Source organism: Chionomys nivalis, chromosome 16, assembly GCF_950005125.1.
Source record: "Chionomys nivalis chromosome 16, mChiNiv1.1, whole genome shotgun sequence".
Classification (NCBI taxonomy): Eukaryota; Metazoa; Chordata; class Mammalia; order Rodentia; family Cricetidae; genus Chionomys; species Chionomys nivalis.
This window is the reverse complement of record NC_080101.1, coordinates 813317-836450: the sequence shown is the minus strand read 5'-3', so window position 1 is coordinate 836450 and position 23134 is coordinate 813317. Positions and strand designations below refer to the sequence as shown.

The window sequence follows — 23134 nt, the reverse complement described above, 5'->3', positions numbered from 1 at the left end:
AGCACCATTCCTGTATGTGAGCTGCCATGCTTCTCACCATGATGATAATGGACTAAATCTCTCAAACTGTCAGCAGGTGTCTCAATTAAATTATTTCTTTTAGAAGAGTAACTTGGTCATGGTGTCTCTTCACAGTAATAGAACAGTGACTAAGACACATGGGCAGGTAGTCCTGGGTGGCATAAGAAAGCAAGCCATGAGGAGTAAGTCAAGAAGCAATATTCCTCCATGATCTCTGCTTCAGTTTCTGCCTCTGGTTGCTGCTCTACTTGAGCTCCTGACCTGGCTTCCCTCAGCGATGAACTGTGATTAGAACATGTAAGCCAAATAAACTTTTTCCTCCCTACCTTGCTTCTGCTAGTAGTTTTTTTTTTATCAGAGGAATAAAAAGCAAAGTAGGACACGATGACATTCCTCAGCAGTGCAGTCAGATTCCATTTCCAAACTTGGGTTCAGTAGATAGCAGAAGAACCTTTTGTGATATTTACTGTCAGTTCCACTGAATGTTTGCCTTAGAGAGAGAGGCCTTACCCCAATTTACTGTTCAATAATGCACTGAAATAAGCCCATACATAAATCCACTGCAAGACAAATGGAAATTGTAAGGCATTAAATAAGTAAACAGTGCCCTGAACTACACAGAAGAAAAATCCTACTATAAGAAAACAAGCTTTGTGATTTTTGAGGCCACGGGAAGCATCCCCCTGGTCCTTCTGTCCTCTGTCCATTGAAACTGTCCTGGGGTTTCAGTGCTGGCACTTGCAGCATTGGAAACACTTTGGTCTCTAAACTGAAGTTATCAATAAGTAAAAACAAGGATGAACAAACTGTCAGGTGGCTGTTTTGACACCTGGAGAAGTAAATGTAAATGTCTTTAATATATTATGTATGTACTTATTATTTCAACAGAATTGTTGAAACTGTGGATAGCATTTTTTTTTCAATCTGCTTTACGAATCTCTATGCAGTTGAAAATAGAGGAATTTATGCAGTTAGTCACTGGTAATAAAAGGCAGCTGGCTAATGAATGTATATGCAACCAACATCCTTCAAGCTACAAGTGCATGTCTAATATGACCCATGGTCACAGACAAAGATTTTGTCCTGCAGCCAAAAATTGCCAAATAATGTAAAGAAAGCAATTTCAGCACAAAAAAAGAAAGGGGTAAATTCAAGAACAGTTGCTCCTCTCTGAATTTCTATTATCTGAAAATATCCTAATTACTTCTACCAAAGAAAGTCAAATAGAAAAAGGGGGAAAAAGTTAATGTAAGATGCAATTCTTTTTAAACATATACTGAAGGAGTGGGTAAGTTGGTTTCCCATGAAGCCTAAAAGCCTGAAGTTCCAACCCAGAACACAAATGGCAGAAGAACAGTGAATCCTGTGAGTTGTTCTCTGACTCCATGCACATGTGCACACACAAACACATAAACAAATATGAACAAAATAATTTTGTGGTTAAAAAAAAGTGTAGTAGTTCTCAAACATGCCATAAAATAGAAAGACTTCACCATGCAGGCTTCATTTTCCTAAGTTAGAATCTGTATGGGAAGGGGTTGACCCTAAGCCACAGCGGCCAGAACTAGGGGAGCTTACCATAAAACATCCTCTCATAGATGGCATTGCTTGGTTGGCAAAGCAAATTCCAGTGTTTACTGTTTATAGCATTTATGTTGAGTTTATGTAATCTGATTCAGAGTCTGTCCAAATGTGTTAATAGAAATTCAAATAGCACAAATGTTCATCTCTGGGAAAACCTAAGCAAGCCTTTGGGAACTACGGATGGAAATGCTTGTGTTTTCGGACTGAGAAGAGGACTAATTGTCTGCTTATCTATTTTAGGGTTTATCTCCTCGATTGGTATAACAGTTCCCAATTGATTTGTTCACCTTTATTAGCACTTTTGGCCAGTGAGCTCACCTGATGGTTAGAAGAAGAATGGTGAAATGTATGTCTCCAAGAGAATGTTCTTATTGGCATTTTAAGAATAATTATTGAAGTCCCATTTGTTCTCTTCACAGCCAGTCTCCCTTCTCCTCCCCCAGAAAGTGTCACCAAGATTTATGCTTTTAAGACATCTTTATGAACATCATTTTTTATAATTTTATTTGTTATACATAGATCATGAGATATTAGTTTATTCCATAATCTAATAGTATATTTAATATATTCCCTGTCTTCCTTTGTGTAAATCACATTATTTGAGTAATTGTATATAAACATATATGTAGTGTTATTTCAAACCTTTTTTGATATTGAAGCCTACAAATTCTTACCATTTATGCCCCAAATATAAGAGAGTCTAAGTATATAAAATAAAGATTACTACAGCTTAAATCACATACTGACCCTCACACACTGATAGTGGGAGACTTCAATATCCCACTCTCGCCAACTGACAGGCCATCCAGGCAGAAACTAAACAGAGAAATGCAGGAGCTAACAGATCTTACAAATCAAATGAACCTAAATATATTAAAGAACATTTCACTCAAACACAAAAGAATATACCTTCTTCTCAGAACCTCACAGAACTTCCTCCAAAATTGACCACATACTCAGACACAAAACAAGTTTCATCAGATATAAGAAAATTGAAATAACTCCATAAATCCTATCAGAGAACCTCAGACTAAAGCTGGATACCAACAACAGAAACATCAGAAAGCCTACAAACTGTACAACTCTCTACTGAATGAAAAATGGGTCAAAACAAAAATTGGTTCTTTGAGAAAATCAAGAGGATAGACAAACCCATATTCAAACTAAGTAAAAAGCAGAGAGAGACTATCCAAATTAACAGTAAAAAATGAAAAAAATGAGATAGGAACAGATGCTAAGAAAATCCAGAGAATCATAAGGACATACTTCAGAAAACCTCTATTCCACCAAACTGGAAAACTTAAAAGAAGCAGATAGTTCTCTTGATAGGTACAACTTACCACAGTTAAATGATGATTATATAAACAGCATAGAAAGATCTCTAACCTCTAGTGGGATAAAAACAGTCCTTAAAAGTCTACCAACCAAAAAAGGCCCAAGACCAAATGGTTTTAGTGTAGAATTCTTCCAGATGCTCAAGTAAGTCCACAAAATAGAGACAGAAGAAACATTACCCAATTCATTTTATGAGACTACAGTTACCCTGATATCTATACCACATAATGACTCAACTAGGAAAAGAACTACAGACCGATTTCCCTTATGAACATAGGTGCCAAAATAACAAAATACTTGCAAAGAAATCCAAGAAAACAGCAAGACCATTGACATGGTCTGATGTGGGAGTGTCATATATAATGGTTAATCGCTGGACTTTACCCCAGAGATGCAGAGATGGTTAAATATAAGGAAATTAATAAATGTAATCAACCATATGAACAACTGAAGGGAAAAAACCCACATATTCAAGGTGTTTGACAAAATCAAACACCCCTTCATCATAAAAGTCATGGAGAGATCAGGAACATAAGGGATATACTTAAACATAATACAGCAAGCCTAGAGCCAACATCAGATTAATCCCAAATTAATCAGAGGGAATCCCAAAGCGATTCACTAAAGTCAGGAACAAGACAAGGAAATTCACTCTCTCCATATCAAGTCAATATATACTCGAAGTTTTAGCATGAGCAATAAGACAACTGATGGACATCAAGGACATACAAATTGGAAAAGAAGATATCAACGTATCATTATTTGAAGATGATATAAAAGTATACATAACTGACTCTAAAATTTCCACCATAGAACTCCTATAGCTGATAAATACTTTTAGCAAATTTTAGGATACAAGATTTAGGATACAACTCAAAAGAAATCAGTAGCTCCCCTCCCTTTATATACAAATGGCAAACAGACTGGAACAATGCCTTTCACAATAGTCTCAAATAATATCAAATATCTTAGGGTACGGGTGGTGGTGGCGCACGCCTTTAATCCCAGCACTCGGGAGGCAGAGGCAGGCAGATCTCTGTGAGTTTGAGACCAGCCTGGTCTACAAGAGCTAGTTCCAGGACAGGCTCCAAAACCACAGAGAAACCCTGTCTTGAAAAAGCAAAAAAAAAATCTTAGGGTAGCTCTAAGAAAGTGAAAGATTTGTATGATTAAAAATTTCAAGTCTTTGAGGTAATAAATTGAAAAAGATATCAGAAAATGGAAAGATCTCCCATGCTCATGGATTGGCAGGTTTAACATAGTAAAAATGGTCATCCTACCAGAACAATCTATAGATTCAATACATCCCCATAAAAATTACAACACAATTCTCCACTTCATATGAACAAACAAAAACCCAGGATATCTAAAACAATCCTGAACAATAAGAGAACTGCTGGAGGTATCACCACACTTGATTTCATGATGTATTACGGAGCTACAGTAATAAAAACTATATTAATTAGCATAAAAACAGACACATTGATCAACAGAATTGAATTGAAGACCCAGAAGTAAATTCACACACCTATGGAGACTTGATTTTTTTATGAAGAAGTCATAAATATACATGGGAAAAAATAAAATATCTTTAACAAATAAATGATACCGGGCAAATTGGATGTCTGCATGTAAAAGAATACAAGTAGATCCATATTCACCACCTTGCATAAAGCTAAAGTCCAAGTGGATCAAAGACCTCAACATAAACCAGACACACTGAACCTGGTAGAAGAAAAGTGGGGACTAGCCTCTAATCCATTGTCACAGGAGACACTTTCTAAACAGAACACAGGTAGCACAGGCACTAAGATCAACCATTAAAACATGGGACCTCGTGAACCTGACAAGCTTCTATAAAGCAAAGGACACTACCAATCAAACAAAGCAACAGCCTACAGAATGGGAAAAGATTTTTACCAACTCCACATCTGATAGAGGACTAATATCAAAAATACGCCTTTAATCCCAGCACTCGGGAGGCAGAGGCAGGCGGATTTCTGTGAGTTCGAGACCAGCCTGGTCTACAGACCTAGTTCCAGGACAGGCTCCAAAGCCACAGAGAAACCCTGTCTCGAAAAAACAAATATATATATATATATATATATATATATATATATATATATATATATATATATAGAGAGAGAGAGAGAGAGAGAGAGAGAAGAAACTAGGTATCAAAAAACTATAAATAATCTAATTTAAAAATGAGGTGAGAATGTGGAGTAAGAGAAACACTCCTCCATTGCTGATGGGAGTGCAAACTTGTACAGCCACTGTGAAAATTTCCTCAGAAAAATTGGGAATCGGTTTACCTCATGATCTCATATACCACTCTTACACATGTACCCAAAGAACTCTCCATTCTACCACAAGGACACTTGTTCAGCCATGCTCACTGTAGCTTTATTCATAATAGCCAGAAACTAAATGACCTAGATGACCCTCAATAGAAGAATAAATTTTTTAAAAAAACATGTACATTTATGCAATGGTGTATTATTCAGCTGTTAAAAATATGACATCACAGCCAAACGGATGGTACTCAAAAAGTTCATTCTAAGTGAGGTAACCCAGACACAGAAAGACAAATGGTATGTGTTCACTTATAAGTGGATGTTAAGCATTAAGTAAATTATAATCAACCAGAATCTTTAGAGGCAGAGAGGTTAGGTAAAGAGGAGGGGCAGGTGGGGGGGGGGCTTTATGGATCTCCCTGGGAAGGTAAAATAGAATAGATTTTTATGGGTAGACTGGAGATGGCAGGGATTGGAGTGTGAGGGATCAAGCTAGTGCGGGGGGAGGGGGATGGCTTGGAGAGATAGAATGCAGGGAGAGATGACTGGAATTGGGGACATTTAGGAGGTGGCATGGAAACCTAGTGCAGTGGAAACTCCTTGCAATTTATGAAGGTGATATAATGAGGACTCCTAGTAATAAGGGATACAAAGTGTCACCTGGTCATCTCTTGTAGTCAAGCAAGGCTTCTAGTAGAGGGACTGAGCTGCATTCAATTAAGTTGTTGACCAAAGGGGTCTTATGTAGGAAATTCGCAAACAATCCAGGCTGACGCTAAGATAGAGGGTTGCTCTCTGCAAACTGACAGTGGGTCCCGTTGCCAAGGACAATGCCCACACAACTCATTGAACATGGAATAGTTGAGCTAGTACATGAATAGACCCTTCATTCCAAGGTTCTAATCTCTTTGGTAGGGGAAGGCGTTATAGAGGTTACTGAAGAGAAATGTGGACACCAACCCAGCCACAAAACCTTTGACCTACAACCTGTCCTCCCTCCAAAATATACTAGGGCAATGTTGGCACAGAACTGTGGGAATAGTCAACCAATGTCTGATTTTACTTACGGCCCACTCCATAAGAAGAAGCCCATACCCAACACTGCTTGGGTAACCAAGAATCAGAGACTAGATAGCCCAGAGACATATGGTAAAACCAAACAAAACTTGACAAAAAAAAGAAAAAAAATCAGTAAAACAATTCCTAAAGATATTCTGCTATATTCATAGATCAGTCTCTTATCCGTTCATCATCGGAGAGGCTTCCTCCAGCAGCAGAGGGGAACATATCTAGAGACCTCCAGCCAGACATTATGTGGATCAAGAGTGTAAAATAGAGGAGGTCTAAATAAAATCCCTCCCTTCAGAGTTCAGTGAATCAAATGGAGAGACTGGAAAAATTCTGAGAGCCAGAAGAGATGGAAAACACCAGGAGAACAGGACCTCTTAATCAACTAAGCAAGGCACATATGAGCTCACAGAGACTCAAACAGCAAGTACATGGCTGTCAGGGGTCTGCAACAGGTTTCCTGCATATATAACTATTAACTCAGCATTTTTGGTGGACTCCTAACTGTGAGAACAAGTGGTCTCTGACTCTTGTGCCTGTTCTTAGAACTCTTTTTCTCCTTTTGGGTTGCTGTGTCCAACTTCAATGTGATAGTTTTTGTTTTCTTAACTTATTGTATTTTGTTATCTCTAAGAAGCTTGTCCTTTTCTAATGAGAGAAGAAGTGGAGAGCTCCTGGGAGGAATAGAGGGGGAAAAACTACAGTCAGAATATATTGTATGGCAAAAAAAATCTAAGAGTCTATCTTCAATAAAAGAAAAACGTCACACTCCATAGAGCATATAGAGTTTAGTTCAGTGAGACAAGTAGATTGTCTCTATAGTCAGCCAATAAGCAAGAGGTCACTAAAAGATGGCTATGTGAAACAGACAGTCCCAAACAAAACTACTTTTAAAAATTTATTTATTTTGCTTTCAGACCAGTTTTCTCTCCCTCCTCTCCTCCCATTCCCTTCCTCTTCCCTTCTCTCCCCAGTCTCAATCCATTGCTCCTGTGTTTCTGTTTTGAAATGGGCAGTCATCCCATGGGTATCAACAAAGTATAGCATATCAAGGAAAGGTTAAGCTCCCTCCCTTGTATTTAGACTGGCAAGGCAACACAGTGTGAGGAATAGGTTCCCAAGAGCCAGTCAAAGCATTAGAGACAGTCTTTCTCCCATTGTTATGAGTCCCACAAATATACCAAGCTATACAACCGTCACATATATGTAGAGGGCTTTGATTAGTCTTATGGAGGCTCCCTTGTTCCGACCAATACTTTAAGTGTGGCAGATACTGCTTTCATAAGTATCTTCCCATCTTTAAGAAGATCATTATGTTAGAGAAGAAAGACATATACATAAGTTTGAAGAGTTAAATAATATTAAAAATTTTAGTAATGTTGTTTTACAAAAGAAAGCTGTTTAGCAAATGCTGTGAGTTATGGTAATATTTCTTTATTATTATAATCTCTTGATATTGGTATCTTTTCTCTATAGAGTTTAGATAAAGTGAAGTCCATATACATTGTAAGTTAGCATTGGAGAGAAAGATGGATAACTATTAACTATTTACATTTTATTTTTACAATAACTTAGGATGTTTGCTTTTGGCCATGTCTGTAAAATTATTGTTCTCCTTATATAGGGCTGTGACACACAGATGATTTATGACCTACTGCTAAGATTGAAATCCACAATTTATTTACCTGGTGACTTTGTGTGTAAAAAGGTGAGTGCATGCTATTTTCAAGTGCACAGTTAATAAGACATTGGAGGAATTTGGACATAGGTCAATAATGTATTTGAAATAAAATCTGTCCAGAGTAACCTCCATATTATAAAACACTAGACCATATATTTAATTCTGCAAAACAGCAATAAATTCTTTTTATTTTTTGTAAAGATTTATTTTTATTTATTATGTGTACAGTATTCTCAGTATTCTGTCTGCATGTATGCCTGCAGGCCAGAAGAGGGTACCAGATTTCATTATAGATGGTTGTGAGCCACCATGTGGTTGCTGGGAATTGAACTCAGGACCTCCTGAAGAGCAGTCAGTACTCTTAACCTCTGAGCCATCTCTCCAGCCCCAAGCAATAAATTCTTGGAGTTAAAATAGAACAAAATAATATAGATTCCATTGTATATGTCATAGGGTAGATATGTAGGTAGTCTGAAAAGATATTTGTATAAATGTAAATTATCAGAAACCATCAAATTTGAACATTTTAAATGAAGGACATACTATAGAAGTGATAGGTGCTTTTTCTGCATCATCAGCAAGATATCTGTTATTTCACACAATTAGTAGATAATCAATGCCATTTTAAAATCTTTATTGTGAATTTTATGACTACAAAAGTATCATATGTCTATTATTTCTTAAATAGAAAATATAAACCACAATCATGAAATTCTATCTTGAAGAAATAATAACTGTTCATATATTGTGTCTGTCTTTTTACACAGATTGATGGGTCTCATTATTTTGCCCTGGCTGGCCTGGAATCCACTATGTAGGCCAGTCTACCCTGCAACTCATAGAGAGCTGCCTATCTCTGCCTCTCAAGCATTGGAAATAAAGGTGTCCATCACCACACCAGTCTCTGGTCAATATCTTAAAAAATAATTAAGAACATGTCTATAATCACAGCACTCAGGAAAGGATGAGGCAAGAGTATCACAAAGTCAGAGTCAATAGTAGAGACACAGAGAGTTCTGAGTCATCAGTTCTAAGCCATCCTCATTTACAGAGCAAGTTCTTTTCCAAAAACAAGAGACAATGAGATCCTGAATTTTGTATCTAAAGAAACTAACTCAATGATGAAGCGAACAATCAAAATCTAAAATAGAACATAGAAGTATGTGTATATGTAACATTAAAGTGGAAGTAAAATGTGTAGGAGGACAAAGGAGACTAATAGGAGATACAAAAAAGGGATGGTATATATATATACTTGTATAAAATTTTAAAAACAAATAAAATATAAATATAAATAAAAGTGAATAATACAAAAAATTGGAGATGACCTCAGGCCTTGGAGAATTCACAAGTAAGTGTGGATAAAAAGCACTTACTCCAAGCTGGGCGATGGTGGCGCACGCCTTTAATCCCAGCACTCGGGAGGCAGAGGCAGGTGGATCTCTGTGAGTTTGAGACCAGCCTGGTCTACAAGAGCTAGTTCCAGGACAGGCTCCAAACCCACGGAGAAACCCTGTCTCGAAAAACCAAACCAAAAAAAGAAAAAAAAAAAAAGAAAAGAAAAGAAAAAGCACTTACTCCATTCCAAAATAGTGTAGAATAAATACCAGGTTATAGGACAAAAGCAAGGGCAGCTGCTGGAAGACTTCTGAAGAAGAAACCTGTAATAAGTCTTGGGAAATAAACTTAAGTGAATTCAGTTAAGTATGGAAAAGAATTGGCTGGGCCAAGGAAGAGAGGAAGGGATTTGTGGCTGCAGGAAAAATGTAGAAAACTACAGTAAGACGTGTGTTAAAGCCATTTAAATCACATATTCCACAAACAGTAAGCCAGTTGTTTGTTTGTTCGTTTGGGGGAAGGTTGTCATTATCTTGTTTATCTGTTTGTGTTTGGGGGAGGTTGTTGTTATTGTTTTGTTTATTTATTTGTTTATTGAAACAGGATTTCTCTATGTAGCCTTGGCTGTCCTGGAGTTCACTCTGTAGACCAGGCTGACTACAAACCCACAGATCCACCTGTCTCTGCCTCCCAAGTGCTGGGATTAAAGTGTATGCCACCACTTCCCAGCTGCAATAAAAAGTTTTTAATATTCTGGGACAGGTGCTATAATGGGTAATGAGCAAAAAACAACCAAAGTCCTTCAGAGGTTTACAGTCTAGACCAAGGTGTTCAAATCACAGTATGTCAGCATCATATGAACTAAGGAGTCTGAGTTCCACACATAAACATTCAGCTGGTCCTGATGAGTCCCCCCATATTAGTCTAAAAAATTTCCAACTAGTTCCAAAATATGACCATTAGAAAGACTGACTTGAAGGAAGAGAAAGGAAACAAAAAATTAAATTAATTTAATGCAAAACTGTAAAGTGTGCTCTTATATAAAGAGGAACAGAAGTTGTTAGAAGGCAGAATACTGAAGGCACTTATTTATATTGGAAATGGATAGAGAGAAGTTGCCAGTTTGTCAGCTGTGACCTTTGTAAAGCCTAAAGATAAATAGTCCTTTAGAAAAAAAAAAAAAAGAAAGAAAAAGAAAGAAAGAAAAAGGAAATCGATGGGCTAATATTTTTTATGAGAAGTTGCAGCAATGATCTGAGAGGCAAGACAGAGCCTGTCATCTTCAAGTAATGGGAGCAAATAAGGAACTAGAATAGTGGGAAAAGACAAAATCAAATGAGGTGTGAAAAATTTCAAATACATCAGTTGCAAATACCAGCTTACAGGTGGAATCAATCAGATGAAAGAAGATGAAATCGAAGGTGAATGTTTGGCAACTGGAATGTAATGAAAGCTGGCTTTAAGAGGTCAAGGCATGGTATGAGAAAGAAGGCTGAGGCTGTGACTGTGAAGGCACCAATATTATTAAGGAGATCAATGAAGAGGAATCAGAAAGGGTGACTGAGAAGGAACTGTCAACGATAACAGGAAGGAAGGAGAGATTCTGGCACACTGGAAACCAAGCATATACAACTCGTATAAACTCATCCAGGTAGAATACAGAGTGATTGTAAGTGAAATGAAATCAAGCTCATTAAAATGGGAGAGAGGGAAAAAGCAAAAGAAAGAAACAAGGCTAATTAAGAGTTTCTCTGGGGGCAGTGGCACACAGGAATGCCAAAGGCTGAGTGCATTAAAAGAGATTCAAGTTGTTCCAGGGGCTGGTTATTGAGATAGCAGTAGAAACTTCAGCACTTGTACCTTGAAACAATGCAAATTTGCTTAAGGAAGTGTGAGGTGAAGGGATGCAGCTTTCTAATTTTATCATTATATCAAATTCATCCAATAATAAAAACAAGTGAGTGCATACCTGTGAGGAAAAGAAAGACAAAAGTGGAGGAAAGGGGAGGCAGAAGAATGCAAGTGACTCTTGTTGGTTTTGATTTAATTTTTAGGCTTTTTTTTTTCTAAATGAAGATTTGCCTGATTCTAAATATTGACAGAGAACAAAAGCTATTACTTGACCAAAGTTTAAGTAGCTGAATTCAATTTGATATGTATTTACTATTTCCACAAGGACTTGCAGAAAAGAGGAAAACAGGTCATGCTCAATTAGAGGATACCTAAATAACTGAAGCAATGGCAGGGTTCAGGTTCGATATTCTAAACTGCTTTGAGAAAGTCTGTGGGCCTTCAAGACTACTTGGGAGTCTTCTGGGGGTGCTGTGCTACCATACAGAAAATAACCAGCGAGCTTTTCAAGGCTTAGATTTCTGGGACTTCCAAAGGTTTTCATCCAGTGTTTCTGCAGTAGAGTTTTGGGAGTTTCACCTCCAAATAAGTTCCTCATGGTGTTAATAGTAAAGGAACCACTCTGTATCATCTCTCTCTTCTGATAAGGTACCCCGAGGGTTGTGATGTTCCCCACTAGCCTTGGGAATAGCTTCCAGAACAAGAATTCTAATTTTTCTGGCATACACTCTCACTGAGAGTTACCTTGCTCTACCTGAAGTGCTTGCCTTTCAACACTTTCTCCAAATTAGCACAAGAAACAGTCATAAGTTAGGGTCAATCTTGCTTTGAACATGCTGTCAGCCTCTGTTCTCTTGAAGTGGTGTCTACTTCATCTGAATGCTAATTAAGCTTGCAGAAAAGGCTTAAATTAACCCAGAAATATGCAAGAGGTAGTGGAAGTTTAGGATCGCTGATTATGCCTGATCTCCTTGGGAAATTATCAAAATGATCATTAAGAAATAATTAGAAGTTCTGAACTATATTTAAGTACCCATTATGTGCTTGTACTTCCAGTCAGTTGTAATAACTGCCTTTGAAACATCATTCCAACTCCTTGAAATTACTTCATACAAAAAATAATAATAACAGGAATAGGACCCTCACCTAGGGATCCTTCCTAGAGTAAAAGGACACTAATTTTCAAGTGACTTACTTTATTTTAAAACTGTTCATATTATTCCATTGGTTATTAAGACATCAGTCTTGGTACTATACTCATTGTAAGATACAGTATATCTGGCTGGGCGGTGGTGGCGCACGCCTTTAATCCCAGCACTTGGGAGGCAGAGGCAGGCGGATCTCTGGGAGTTCGAGACCAGCCTGGTCTACAAGAGCTAGTTCCAGGACAGGCACCAAAAAACCACAGAGAAACCCTGTCTCGAAAAACCAAAAAAAAAAAAAAAAAAAAAAAGATACAGTATATCTGTATGTATGTCAGGTGATATAGGTGTTATCAGTTTTAATGCTGTCACTGGTCAGCCTTGTAGTTTTTGCTTGAAACTCTTAGCTTATATAACCTCTAATTTCCAATTTTCAAAAAAGCAGAAATAAGAGACACCTCTCACTGGGATTTTTACAAGAATTAAATGAAGAACAAAATATTTTCCAGATAAAAAGCAGTGTGCTCTGAGGGAATGAATATATGATTTAAAACAAGAAGATATGCAAATATCCATTAACTTGATGATTTTTAAGGCTTATTTTTATTTATGTGCTTGTATACATTTCTGTATAAGTATATGCTGTAGTGGCATGCCATTTGTATTTTAATAAATAAAGCTTGCCTGAAGATCAGAGAGTAAAACTGGTTAGCCTTACAGACCAGGCAGTGGTAACACATACCTTTAATCCCAGTAGTAACATTAGTTTACCATAGAAATCAAGCAGTGCATGCCTTTAATCCCATCCCTAGAGAGGATTATAAAACAGGAGGAGACAGCTCTCACTCACAGTCTCATTCTGAAATTCCTGGAGGCAGGACTGCTGTTTCGGACTGAGGTAGAGGTAAGAACCAGTGACTGGTTATTTTACTTTTCTGACCTTCAGGTTGAACACCAGTTTTTCTCCCTGAGTTTTTATTAATCATGCTTCAATATACTACATACATGCAGGTGTTTCAGGAGATCCAAAAAGGACACTAGATCCCCTGGAGTTGGAGCTAAGGCAGTTGTGAGCCTCCTGATGTGGGTGCTAAGAATTAACTGCTGAGCCATCTCTTCAGCCCCCTACTTTGATAAATTTTCAAAGTACTACACAAAGGCAAATTATTATTGACATTGAAATGATATAAATAACTATAATAAAATCTCTATATATTGCAACTTCTGCTTCAACCTATATTTCCTGTAAATATATGTTTAGGATAAGAATTTTGTTTTTTCAGATATGAATGAAGAGGTGAAATTTCATAATTGAATATTCCAACATGATAATGGTAAAGTATTTGATTTTCAGGAAAATACCCTAGGACTTTGGAACTTTAGAAACAGTTAAACAATATTTTCTTCATTCATAAATGAGTGCCTTTTATACATCATGCCTTGCCCTCAGCACCGGAATAAAGTAGACATAGTTTCAGTCATGACAGTGCTTACTTCACTTTTGTTGTTATGTATGAGCATACAACACACTAGATAATTTATGAAAGATAAAGATTTATTTAGCTCGTGGTTCTGTGGTCTAAAATGTCTACAGTAATGTTACTGGCCTTTGATAAGGGCTTTCTTCCCGGTGAGTCACAATCTGTTAGCGTGAACCACATAAAAAGGTAAATCAAACTTACCACAGGAGAAACAAGTGCTCTGGTGATAAATAAAAGAGACAAAGTCCTCGTGGGAGATATTAAAACTACAACAATAACTCAGAGTGATTAAAACCCTTCTTATTTTGACAATTTATAGGGACTATTACCCAAATAATGGCAAGTATTATGTAGACTTGCCTATTTAGACTGCAATGACCTGGGCTGAAGATGTGGCTTAGCAGTTAAAAGTGTTTTACAATCATAGGGCCTGGAGCTCAGATGCAGCACCCACGCCTTTATCTCCAGCTCTGAGGGAAGGTGGGTACAAGAGAACCTCTTGGGCTTACTAATTTCCAAAAGAACAAAGAAAAAACAAGCTCCAGGTTCAAGAAGAGACCTTGTCTCAAAGGAATACATGGAGAGCAATAGAAGAAGATAGCTAAACCCTCTTCTGGCCTTTACAAACACACACACACACACACACACACACAAATAGATAAACTAAACTAATAACATATTTTGACTTAAAGTGTTAATAAGATTCTTGTATGTCATGTTTATTTTATAGAGATTGAAATTATTTAACATTATTTAGCATAACATTAAATTTATAACTTAATGTTTATTATACAAAATAATAGTTAGGACACTGTATTATGATACAAATACACAAAAAATACAGTTAGGAACACTGACAAAAAATATACAGTGGAAAGACTAAAGAAATCAGGTACAATCACCCTCAATCCTAAATCTCGAGGATCACATGAATACATTTTAGTCAACCACAAAGACACAAGCAAAGTATCTCCACAAGTCCAGAGCTGTTTTAGGTTTGGTGGGTGAGGGGGAGTTGGGAGAGTAGAAGGGGTACATATGTATGTGTGTGACATACATTCACGTATGTATGCAGGCTGGTCTGTGTGGTTTCATGTTTGCAGGTGAGCCTACATGTATGTATATGAGTGTGGACACCAAAGGTTTACCCTAAAGGTCGTCCTACATTCTTGTACATTTACTTACTTAAATAAAAAGTTTCTTATTAAACTTGGAACTAACCAGCTCAACTTGTCTAGGTAGCCAGGTTGCCAGGGAACCTCCTGTCTCTATTTGCTGAGCACTGGGATTATAGCCAGGTCATCCTTCTTGCCTGGCTTCTATGTAAGTGTTGGGAATCTGAACCTCAGTCTTTATGCTTTCATAAAAAGCCCTTTATTCGCTTGAGCCATCTTCCTAGCAGTTTACATAATTCTTAAATAGGATTGGATTTATAACTACATGAAAACCGGTGGCTCATATTCTAGTTTAGACGGTAGGTATATATAAAAAAAATCATTGTATTTACATTAAATGTTAAACATAGCTACATATTTGGTCTTGTGAACTTCGCTATTCTATTCATATTCGAATATCCATTCTGCCTCAGAGGTACAAAATAGCACCATTGATCAGTAACTATGAACACACTGTAAGAGGTAAATTGTTGGTTATTACTCTGACCTTGAGATTTGTCAATACAAACAAGAACTTAGTGAAAACAACTGCACTGACAGTCTTTCAATATGGAGTAAGAGCTTCAAGATCTCCTGTTTCCTGAATCATACCTCAGTGATACAGACAGAAGATAGGATTGACTTTGAATGGCTGAAATTCAGGCTCCTATGTTACATAAAACATCTTCTTTAGGGTTGAGCAATGGAGCCCAAAAGCAGCAGATTCAACCACCAATATGATCAGTACATCAATCAATACGATACATTTTCTGCCCATGCCCACTCCTGAGATAATACAGTGACCAGTGTATCTTCTCGTGCCTTGTGATGGTTTGCAGGACTCACATGATGGAAAGTAATGTCTTCCAACATCTCAAATTATCCCAGATCTTAAAATAAATACCTTCACATGATATTCCTTGTTTCCTTTATTTGTATTTGCTCCTCTCTAAGATCTTAATTTTTTTTTATTTGGGTTATAACAGTTAAAAAATAAAATGATTAAAATTTTCTTTTTTTTAATATGACACTTAGGGGGAAATTGGTAAGGAAATGTACATCATCAAGCATGGAGAAGTCCAAGTTCTTGGAGGCCCTGATGGTGCTCAAGTTATGGTTACTCTGAAAGCTGCAGCAGTGTTTGGAGAAATCAGGTATCTGAGAGTCACCTTGTAAGTCTCTAAGCCCATTATTTGTCATAAAAGGACAACCTTAGGTTATAAAATATCTAAATGTCTACTCGTTTATCAAAAGTCTGATGTTCTGCTGAAAGTATAGGACAATTAAGGATGTTCACGTATCTTTCACTTTTTATTTCTTCTCTCAAAAGAACAGACAAAAGAGCAGATCATCTTCTTCAGTACTAGAACCTAGGTCAGTGCCTGGCTTGCAAATGATACTCAACTGATGTTAGATTTACATGCACACAAGTAAATAAACAAAGAGTATGAAAGTTCTGTGACTGTTAGGAAACTTTTGTTAGGTCAACAAAGGGGGTTTGAGCAGGTTAGTAATATGATCATGAATGTGGGGCCAGGCTGCCTCACTGTAAAGCCCAGTTTATCCACCTGCTGACTTTGTTTCTTATTTGACCCTACTCTTCTTCAGTTCCTTCATCTTAATAATTAGAATCACAATAATGTATATCATAGAGGTTAGAAAACTTGTAAAATATTTTGAGTCTCTCATTTAATTTTTACTCAATAAGTACTAGCTATTGTTATCATTATTTCCTAATGGCTAGGAGAGTATAAGCATAGAATAAAACAGAATGAATACGGAAGGTCCCAAGAGCAAGAATATAAACAGCAAATTTAGACACAATGTGAGCTAACACGTCCATGCATTATTGAATTTAAATTTATTCATTATTTATCCAAAAATTTATTCACTAAGTGGTTAGCACATGCTAGACTGTGAAGTATCACTCAAAACTCAGGGAGTACACGCTAAGAATACACAAATTGCTGCCCTTCATTAAGGTGAGAAGAAACTGACAAAAGTTACATAATTAACTAATAGGGCAAATTGTACCAGAGTGTAAGAAACTGAAAAGAGAGGCTACTGTAAATCGAGTAGTTGAGGATGAACACTCAATATAAAATATTTGCCCTAAGCTTTAATGCAGTAAATAAATATAAAACCACTTAGAAATAGGCAAAAGCCTAAACATAGAACAAACTCATTCGGTCTATGGATAGGTAAATAGTAATAATAGTAAATAACAAGTAAATAGTGAACAAGGAAAGACATCTTGGCAAGATGAGACCAAAGGTTGAACAAGGACTAGGCTATTGAAAGACTTTTAGACCATGGTAAGAAATTTATGTTTTATTCTCATATCCGAGTTCTAACCAGGCTTGAGCACAATTAATTTCCAATATTAAACAAGATCAAAGATATTCAGCGTGGTATGGATATTAGTAGTCTCAACATGAATGGATGTTAATACAGAGTTTTAGGCAAAAGAATTGCACAACTGGTATGGTTTTAAAAGACAGTTCCAATAGATTTGTGGAACAGAGACAGAGACAGGTGAGAACGCAACAGGAGAAAACAATTGCACATGAGCAGCAGAGATTCCAGTAAAAGATGGCAGTGTCCTGAGCTGCAAAGCTGAGGCTTAAGGCAAAAAGTAACACACTAACAATAGCTATTAATTATTTTACATGAGAAAATTGTTACTTCAAATTACCAAGTATCTTGACCAGAGTAAGAGTAGCCATGAGTGACAAAGGTAACACTCTAACCCAGGTCCCCATGGGTAAGTGTCCAAATGATGTCATCATATCCCAGAAGGTATTTGATCCGTCCTACTACAGACAATTTCAGGTAACTTCATATAAACATACGTTTTCCTTAGAACATTGAAGCATATTACTTTTTTGTTAGTAATATTACTTTGTTTCTGAATGTTTTCCTCTTTCTTAACAAATAGATGGGCACATTGTTGACCTGCACTGGAGTAGTGGGAGAAAAACTTGTTAGACTGTCTAAGGCCTGTAAGGCCGGTTTCCATCACTCCCTTACAGGAAGTGCTTTCAAGAGTAATTTAATATTTCTGTGATTTAATAATCAGTTATCTTCAAGGTCATAAAATATACAATAAAACTAATCTGAAACATTACAGAAATTAATTAGCTGGCCTTCCCAAGGGCTGTGTTCCCTGAAAAGTAAAGCTTAAAGTACAAGTGCATTAATTGCTGATATTATCGTCACAGGAGGAAATAGCCTAGGAATAGAATCCAGGTGTTGCTGGTTTAGCCCTAAAATAAGCCTGTGTTCCTGACTGCAGCATCGCAAGTCCCTCTTAGTCATTTGGGTTTCAAAAGCCAAATTGAAACAGTAAGGCAAGCCCCTTCTAAGCCTGCAGGAGTCTCCTAGATTCAAGCAAAGAGGAAGTCTTTGCCTTAATTCACTTCATGGCTGTGGCTGAAAAAAAAATAGAGGATCTGTCTGCCTTTCACAGATGCTCATGTGCTATACAGGCCCACGTCTGTCCCCCTGTCTAGACTCCAGTCATGTATTCCAGATGGAGGCATGTCTGCCAAGCATCCAGACACTGGAAAGATCTTGTTAATGTTTACTACTCAGAAATGCTGTGACCTTTGTTAAAATGAGCTAAATCTAGGACTGTCACATAGTTTTTTTTTTTTTACAGACTTCATTTTTTCTTAGGAAAAGCTAAGAAAGAAAGGGGTTCAGAGATTTCAAATGCATTATATATTAATGCAAAAGTGCACTGCTAAAATATAAATTTATAGCCCGTCATAGAGAAAACCCAAACCACCTTCCCAATTAACATCCAGAAAGTACTAACACCCTATGCTAAAAACAAACAAAAACAAACCAAGAGTACAGCCTGCCTGTTCTGACTCCATTCTTACCCTCAAAAGTGTGTGCAGTGTCAAGTCTTATTTACCACATGGATTTAACCACAATGCACAACCCTTTGCTGTAGGAATTCCTATAGCCAGTAGCCTTTAAGTTACCCGCCCACTTGGGTGTGGCCTCTTATGCATCTGGCCTCTCTCTTCTGGCTGTGGGATTCAGATGCTGTTCCCCATTCAAGCAGAGGGTAATCTGTGAATCTACCCCTAAATAAATAACCCTCTATTATACTCAATTCTGAGCTAGTGTGGGATTTCTTTTAAGCATCTGTATTCAACCCGTCTGCCATCTGTATCTGTTAATATCTCACTTTTCTTGAAATGATTGAACTTATACCCTTGTATTGCTCTCATGATTCCAGAAGGCTCCCTAGAAAGATCCACAAGTAAAAAACTACTGCTTCCCTCAAGGGCCTCAGTAAATGAAAGCTTCCATCGCAAGGGCTTAAATGTTTGGGTTGGGAGTAATGATGAGTAGATGGGCATCTCTCATGTTACAATAGCATGCCTTGGAATATTCCCACTTACACTTCAAGAACTGATTCGCATGAATCTAATCAACACCCCAAATAGACTGTAACTCCTTGCTCTTTGTTTCCATGTTATTTCATTCATTATACTACAAAAATTACTACTAATTTATAGTTAATTTGTTTAGACAGATTTTTCAAGAGATTTGACTATTAAAATGTAAGAACTAGAAATTATCCACCTCTACATTACCATCATCCATATGTATCTATATAGTACATAATTGTTTTTATTTATATCCTAACTGTATTAAGAATAGTGACGTCTCCAACCATAAAATTAAATGTTAAAGTTAAACTATCAAAGTATTCACAGGAGGCTAATAAATATTTGCTAAGTGAATTCCTTTGCTAGGAGCCAATTCATGTTCATAAATGTGATCATTTACCTTCTACACTTCATTTGCTTTCTGCTTCTTTGATCATCTCATATTACAAGTTATTCAGAAGAAGTGGATGGTTTAGATGATTTGGTTTTTATTAAAAATATTTAAGAATTGACTTTTCTGGTCAAACTGCCCGTTCTGAGGGATTATTTTTTATTAATATTAAATCTATATCACTGTGAAAAGGTCCAATATTTTGAAAACTAATTTTGTTTTTCTCTTAATTCTGTCCATATTTTTCCTGAACAATTTTTAAAGAGTGGCATACCAGAGAAACATCTATGTCTCCAGACACTTGTATTTTTAATCATTAATTGAAATATGTGTTATTCATTTTTCTAATTTTGTCTTCCTTTTTTGAAAGGCAGATAGTAAGTTTGTGTGTTAGCAAGGATAAGAATACTTTAAACTGCCAGGAGCTAGCGATTCACTCCTTTAATCCCAACACTTTGGAGGCAGAGGCAGGCGAATCTCTGTGAGTTTGAGGCCAGTATGGTCTGCAGAGCAAGTTCCAGGACAAGCTCCAAAGATACAGAGAAACCCTGCCTCAAAACAAACAAACAAAACAAAACAAGTATGTTGTTTTAAAAAAGAATACTTTATACTAGGGAACAAAATCTTACATTTCCAATCTTTTTCTGATGTGGGGCAATGTCAATTATATTTTAAATAAACACTGATTGGCCAGTGGCCAGACAGGAAGTATAGGCAGAACAACCAGACAGGAAGTAGAGGTGGGTCAATGAGAACAGGAGAATTCTGGGAAGAAGGAAGTCCTATTCTGCAGTCTTTACCCCATTGCAAAGGAAGCAAGATGTGACTACCTCGCTGAAAAAGGTACCAAGTCATGTGCCTAACATATACTAGAATAATGAGCTAATATACGTTATAAGAGTTAATAAGAAGCTTGAGCTAATGGGCCAATTAGTTTATAACTAATGTGGACCTCTGTGTGATTTCTTTGGGACTGAATGATTGTGGGAACCGGGCAGGAGACAAACCCTGACAACATTTTCCTATCTCAAACATGAACAAAACCTGAATTTGAAAATGTACTTACACTTTCACCACACTTTCCATGGTGTGGTCTTTGGCTGTAAAGAACCCTTTTTGCCACTCCAATTTCCTGTGGACAATTATACAATTGGTTTCCTTTTTTACACATGTGTTCAAATATTCTCAAGATCCCTCTGGAAATGACTCAATATAATGCTAAAGTCAACTCTTTACTGCCATTTGGAATATATACAAGGAGCATAGTTCTTTTTTGTGTTTGTGTGAGAATGTCTGTATACGTGTAAGCCACATGCTTGCAGGAGCCATGGAGATCAGAAGGTATCAGATTCTCTGGAGCTGAAGTTATAGTAGTTGTGAGCCACCTGATGTGGGTGCTGGGAACCAAACTCAGGGCCTCTGGAAAAACAGAAAGTTTTCTGTTTCCTCTTAACAACTCAGTGGTCTCTTTAGCCCCAAATCAGACCTTGACATGTGTTATCAAAACAGCCTGATTCTTTTCCTAATGTCTATTGACATATATGTGTGATTAAGAACAATAACAATGATATAATTAGCTCCACTAGAATTTTCATATAAGGAGGGACCCTTGACCTGAAATTAATTCACATCTTGGATTTTAACTGTAATGATAAAATCCATATCTCTCTCTGTGATGACATACACATGGCTCTGTATATGCATGCACTTGTATGTATTCATACAGAACCCAGAAGAGGACATTGGGTATATTCCTCTATCATTTTCCACCAGACTGTCTTGAGACAGGGTCTTTCATTGAACCAGAAGCATGCATTTTCAGCTAGCCAGTGAGCTTTGAGGATCTGCTTAGCTCTACACCTGAGTGCTGAGGTTACCATCACTTCTAGCCTTGCCTGGTCTTTAGTTTGCTTTTTAATGTGGGTGCTGGGGATTTGAACTCAGGTCCTCATATTTTCAGAGCAAACCATATTTTCAGCCCAAATCACTCAATGGATCCTAGGCAATGGCAAGAATCTATCAAACCAAACTAATGTCATCATTAAGCAAGAAAATATTGGTGCTTAATTTTGAAAAAAAAAAGCACTTTTAAAATTAAAAGCTTAATTTTTTTAAAAAAAAAATGAAATTGTTACATGATTCCAAAGAAACAGGCTAATGTACTCTCATTTGATAAGTATTTTCTTACCAAAGTATTCTTGTAAAGTATACCTTTGATACTTTCAGGGAGATTAATTTGCAGGTTATAAATTGATAGTGTATACTGTTCTGTTACTCTGGACTCCTCCTTAGATCTTTATCCAGATTCTTCACTCCTCATTCACTTGGCTATGGCCAATTCAACTCTGAAACCCAAGACCTGACAGAGAAAAATTGAACGAGACAGTTGACAGCTGTGAAATCTAAGTTCTCCAACTTTGTTAAAAATTCAAGTGCACAGTTCTTCAAAATATTTTTTTTTAAGTCTAGGCTAACATGCGCTTGCCATTTAGCACATACGTGATGAATATCAAATTATCTGCAAAGAACAAGATGCCCAGGCAGAGGTGACCCCAGAACATCCTCTGATGTTTGCTCACCAGCAAAAGTTTTGCGAGAATTTATTCTTAGTCAAGTTAGAAAGTTGTCAGGGAACAAAGTGTTTCCTGAAAAGATTGACAAAGTCCCAGGAAAAGTCCACAAAGGTGATCTGAGCTCCTGTACCCAAATATAGCCCAGCTGGAAATTGCTCAATGAGAACAAATATTTGAAGGTTTAGTCTCTTTCTCATCACCGGAGATGATGCTTTCCTCACAGACGACATCTAGAATTAGTTTTATTTCTATTGTAGGAAATAATTCTACATAAAGAAATACATTTCAGCTTAGAAATGTCTTTATTTTAGAAACATTTCAATTTCCTATAGTTATCAATGGTTCTGAGTTGTGTAAGACAGCAGACTAAATTTAGACTCCATACCAAGACTTATGGGTAAGTCTTGTCTGAAAGCATTTGTCTGCTCCTTTACCTCTGCCAAATTCAACCACAGTGATGCACAATTATCTTATGGGACTGTAAAGCATTATTTAGATTAATATACACAAACAACTTACAAACTCTGGCTCACAGTAAACACTGAATATTAATATTTGCTAGTCCGACTGTCATCATATGCACTTACTCTTTTCCTAGCTAAAAATAGTTTGAGGACCAATGCTAATCATTTTTCTAACATCAGCTTATTATATCAGCTTTGTAAGCAGCTGATTATGTTGTATGTCATGTACACAGTTTTTTTTAACATATATCTTAATTTATGACTGTTTTTCCACTTTTCAACTTATAAAGTGAGTTCTGAATCTTTTCCTGAAGGATTGCATGCCAAAGAATAATTATTTATATA

General features: G+C 36.8%; 1 protein-coding gene across 1 annotated transcript in view; it reads left to right on the top strand.

Annotated features, from left to right (window-relative positions):
- Cngb3 (cyclic nucleotide gated channel subunit beta 3) overlaps positions 1-23134 on the top strand; it is a 144029-nt gene that overhangs the window by 108184 nt on the left and 12711 nt on the right. The window contains exons 14-15 of the mRNA XM_057790739.1: positions 7930-8013; positions 15988-16106. Of these exons, the coding sequence (XP_057646722.1) occupies positions 7930-8013; positions 15988-16106 (203 nt within the window). The remainder of the gene's footprint in view (positions 1-7929; positions 8014-15987; positions 16107-23134) is intronic.